Source organism: Saprolegnia parasitica (genome assembly GCF_000151545.1).
Source record: "Saprolegnia parasitica CBS 223.65 unplaced genomic scaffold supercont2.706, whole genome shotgun sequence".
NCBI lineage: Eukaryota > Oomycota > Saprolegniomycetes > Saprolegniales > Saprolegniaceae > Saprolegnia > Saprolegnia parasitica.
Window position 1 is genome coordinate 1 of NW_012157100.1, and position 3811 is coordinate 3811.

Genomic DNA, 3811 nt, shown 5'->3' on the forward strand with positions numbered 1-3811 from the left:
GCTCGGCGAGCTCGGTCGGCGGGACAGTATCCCACTGTTTGGACCAGTCGGAGCGGACAAAGACGACGGCGCCTTTTGGAATCTTGGTCTTGAACTGCTTTTCCCAGCTCAAAATGTCGCCGACTTGGAGCTGGTAGCCCGCATCGGCCTTGACCTTGTCGACGATGTCGAGCACGACGAGCGGGCGCACGGCGAACGTCGGCGGGAGCTCGTCGATCGCCGGGTACGCTGGGTCCCAGTGCGCGGGTGGGTCCAATTGCGTGTCAATGTTGTCGGTATGGAGCTCGTACGCGTTGGCAGCGAACCCGTCGGTCGCCCATGCAAACGGAGCGCCCGACGACTTGTTTTTGGCCTGCAAAAACTCTTGGGGGTAGACGTCGCCGCTCCAAACCGGCGTCGTCGGCGTCAGCGTGTGCGTCAAATCAATGTACGTAGCGTCCGCGAGGCCGTCGGCAAACGCCGACCAGAGGCCTGGTGCGCTCGGTCGGCGCGCATGGCCTCCCAAGGCCGAGACGACCAGCGAGCTCAGCGTCAGCACCCGCATCGGCGCTCAAGCTCAAGAAAAAGCAAACTGCAACAAAATCGAAAAATTCGAACGCGATCCGAGTGATCGGTACGTTGAAGCTGTTCGTTGACGGGGCACGGACATGATCAGTAGTCTTTGAGGATCAGTGCTTGGGAACGCCTTGGGACGCTGTCGTCCTTGCCTATTAGGAGCTGCTCAGCGGGGATGGCAGTGAGCGCAGATGCCACACAAGACAACGAAGAGACGCTTCTTGGCATGCGGCAATCTGGTTCGTGGCTATCAGCTTACTATCAGTTCGCCCGATCATCTCCCACCACGGTGTAAGCCTACGGTATGCACGAACCAACCAAGCGAATGATCGGCGTTAGCGGGTGGACCACCGCGCTTGGTGCCATGAAGCGAAGGCATAGGTGGTAGAGAGTGCGTGGAGGCAGCGCCTCGACAAGCTGTACTGGTGTCGGGTCATCCAAGTTGGGCTTGAGCATGCGTTGAAACTTGAAGTTAAGCGGATTATCCGGATAACAGCGCTAGGATTTCAATCTTGTGATCGTCATGTGGCGCCGGCGAGTGGCGAGCGTGGTCCAGCGGCGGTGGTCGTCGACGTGCGCCGTCACGCGTGCCGATGGCCTCATCGCGCTCATCAAGCAAGCGCCAGGCCGCAACGACGACGACGATGCACGGGACTATCTCCGCGCCACCTCGGCCATCGACCTGCGTGGCACGGACGCGTACGGCTCAACGGCGCTGACGCTGGCCGCCCGTGGAGGCCACCTCGAGCTCTGCCGCGACCTTCTCGACGCACTGATACGCCACGCAGCACTGCACCGCGCGCGACGGTGCTGAACCAAGCCAATATGTTTGGATCGACGCCGCTCATGTGCGCGAGCGCGTCGGGCCACATCGACGTCTGCCACCTCCTGCTTGGTGCTGGCGTCGACGTCGACGTCCGAACGCGGTACGGCTCGACGGCGCTGAGCAAGGCAGCAGAAGCAGGCCACGCTGCGATCGTCGACGCGCTGCTCGCTGCCGGTGCCACGTCATCGCCCAACGCGCTCGGGAAAACACCGTTCGAGCTCGCGCAGGCCAAAGGCCATAAGCTGCCCCAGCTCGAGGAGGCACCAATAAATGACGAGCGAAGCAGCGCGCGCGTCACGAGCTGGCGAAGCGCGACCTTGATCGAGTGCCAACTGGCGTCGACGGGCGAGTTTGTCCTCGTCGAGAAGACGGACGCACGCCAACGCACGCCCATCAACGCGGCGCCCGAGCTGGTGTTTTCCGATGGTCGCTGGTGCATTGCGCACGTGCCTGCGTCGAACCGCCCCGTGAAGCAGCGCTGCTTGCACCCGCGACGACCGTTTGAAAACAAGTGTGTCGACTGCCCCGACAAGCGGTAACATGCGTCTATACCTTCCAGCGTGAATATGTGTGGAATCGTTGCTACCAAGTCGTCGCGTCAATTGATGACTCGTTGGCGATGGCCATGGGCGTGCTTAGTCCTTTACAAAAACCCACCTCCAATCAACCATGTGACCACCAACATCGTACTGGATTCTTGCCGTGCATTCGCACAATCGTGCTTCGCGCTGAGAACTCCGAGCGAAGACAGAAAGGGGCAGTTCTGTCCTCGCAGCAGCTGCAGCTCTATTCCAAGCCATATCGCTGTAAGACTCCACACGCCCGCGTCGAAGTTTTGATTTGTGATTTTGGATTGTCCTCTCGCACCCAGACTCTACTACCACAAGCACGACCACAAAGCAAAACTCTGTGTTCAAAACAGCTTCAACACACGTTATACAGCAGTACTAGGACGGGCACTCTTCTCTACACCGTCGCCGAAGCACGACGGCGGTATACCGTTGCGGCCCCGATCGCAGTTAGCGACCACCGTCGCGGGTAAGAGAATAATGCCGAAGAGATGCCACGACGGCGCCGGTTCGTCGCAGCCTTGGCTGCCGGCGAGAATCGTGCAACCAACTGTCGCGTCGTACTACACGGACATGAGCGTGCCCGTGATCGCGACGGACGAGATCGTCACAAACGCAAGGAAGAGAAAGGCGCCCCCGTCTCCTGGAGCTCGGCAACCGCGGCTTTTTGGTTGTGTAGAAAACGATAAACATGCAGCCAAGCAGCGTCTGACGCTGGAATCGCAGCGTCGACGAGGAGCTCAGTACCAAGGGTCGGCTCCCAGGATCTGTAGCGGGACCACCAAGGAGCGGCGGTAGAGACAGCAAAGAAGCCACTTGAGCTTATCATTACGCAATTGATGCAATCGGCGATCGCGATTACCAGATCGCCGCGCGCTCGGCTTCGGGCAAGTACATGCCGTCGCCTTCTTGGATGTTGAACGCGGTGTAAAATTCCGGGAGGTTCTTGAGCGGCGCAAAGCTGCGGAGGAAGCCCGGGCTGTGCACATCGACGGACAAGAGCTTGAGCGCCTGTTCGTCGCGGTCGGTTGACGCCCAGAACTGGCCCCACGCGAGGAAGAAGCGCTGCTCGGGCGTGTACCCGTCGATGAGTTCGTCCGGGCGGCCGTGCTTGGCCAAGTAGAGCTGCAGCGCTCGGTATGCGATCTTGACGCCGCCAATGTCGGCGATGTTCTCGCCCAGCGTCAATTGGCCGTTCACGGGCCGGCCGAGCACTTGGTACTTGCTAAACTGGTCGACGACGACTTGGGTGCGCGCATTGAACGCGGCAGCGTCCTCCTACACCCCCATAGATATCAATCTATCAAGATGGTATCAATCCTACCGGCGTCCACCATTCCGAGAGGTTGCCCGCGGCGTCAAAGAGCCGACCTTGGTCGTCAAAGCCGTGCGTCATCTCGTGGCCAATCACGGCACCGATCGCGCCAAAGTTCATGGCCATGTCGCGGTCCAGCTACCCAGGGCATCGACATCTATCAAGGTTTCAAGACCTCCTAGTATCAACATACCGAAAACGACGGCGACTGGAGGATTGCGGCGGGGAAGACGATCTCGTTCGCCATCGGGTTGTAGTACGCGTTGACCATCTGCGGCGGCATCTCCCACTTGTGCTTTTGCACGGGCTGGTCCACGCGGCGCACAATGGTTTCCGCAAACATGAAGCGCTGCATCGAGAGCACGACCTCGACGTAGCTGCCGTCGACACGCAGCGCCGAAAAGTCGGTCCAGAGATCGGGATACCCGATCTTGGTGACGATCGCATCGAGCTTCTCCAGCGACTTGGCCTTGGTCGCCGGCGTCATCCACGCCAAGTCCTGGAGTGACAGCGCCAACGCCTCCTGGAGGCAGCCGACAAGCTCGA

The 3811-nt window shown here is 60.1% G+C and overlaps 3 protein-coding genes across 3 annotated transcripts; 1 reads left to right on the forward strand and 2 right to left on the reverse strand.

Annotated features, from left to right (window-relative positions):
* Window positions 1–44: 44 nt before the first annotated feature.
* On the reverse strand, window positions 45–544 carry SPRG_17659 (hypothetical protein; the record flags this gene model as incomplete). Its single annotated transcript, XM_012357043.1, has 1 exon — window positions 45–544. A coding segment is annotated over one exon (500 nt), but the record flags the coding sequence as incomplete, so codon positions are not given.
* Window positions 545–1078: 534 nt separating this feature from the next.
* SPRG_17660 (hypothetical protein) lies at window positions 1079–1964 on the forward strand (the record flags this gene model as incomplete). Its single annotated transcript, XM_012357044.1, has 2 exons — window positions 1079–1362; window positions 1413–1964. 2 exons carry the CDS (start codon window positions 1079–1081, stop codon window positions 1918–1920), a joined length of 792 nt encoding a protein of 263 aa, XP_012212434.1. The 3' UTR covers window positions 1921–1964.
* Window positions 1965–2746: 782 nt separating this feature from the next.
* Window positions 2747–3752, reverse strand: SPRG_17661 (hypothetical protein; the record flags this gene model as incomplete). Its single annotated transcript, XM_012357045.1, has 3 exons — window positions 2747–3228; window positions 3275–3403; window positions 3459–3752. 3 exons carry the CDS (start codon window positions 3750–3752, stop codon window positions 2809–2811), a joined length of 843 nt encoding a protein of 280 aa, XP_012212435.1. The 3' UTR covers window positions 2747–2808.
* Window positions 3753–3811: the final 59 nt, after the last annotated feature.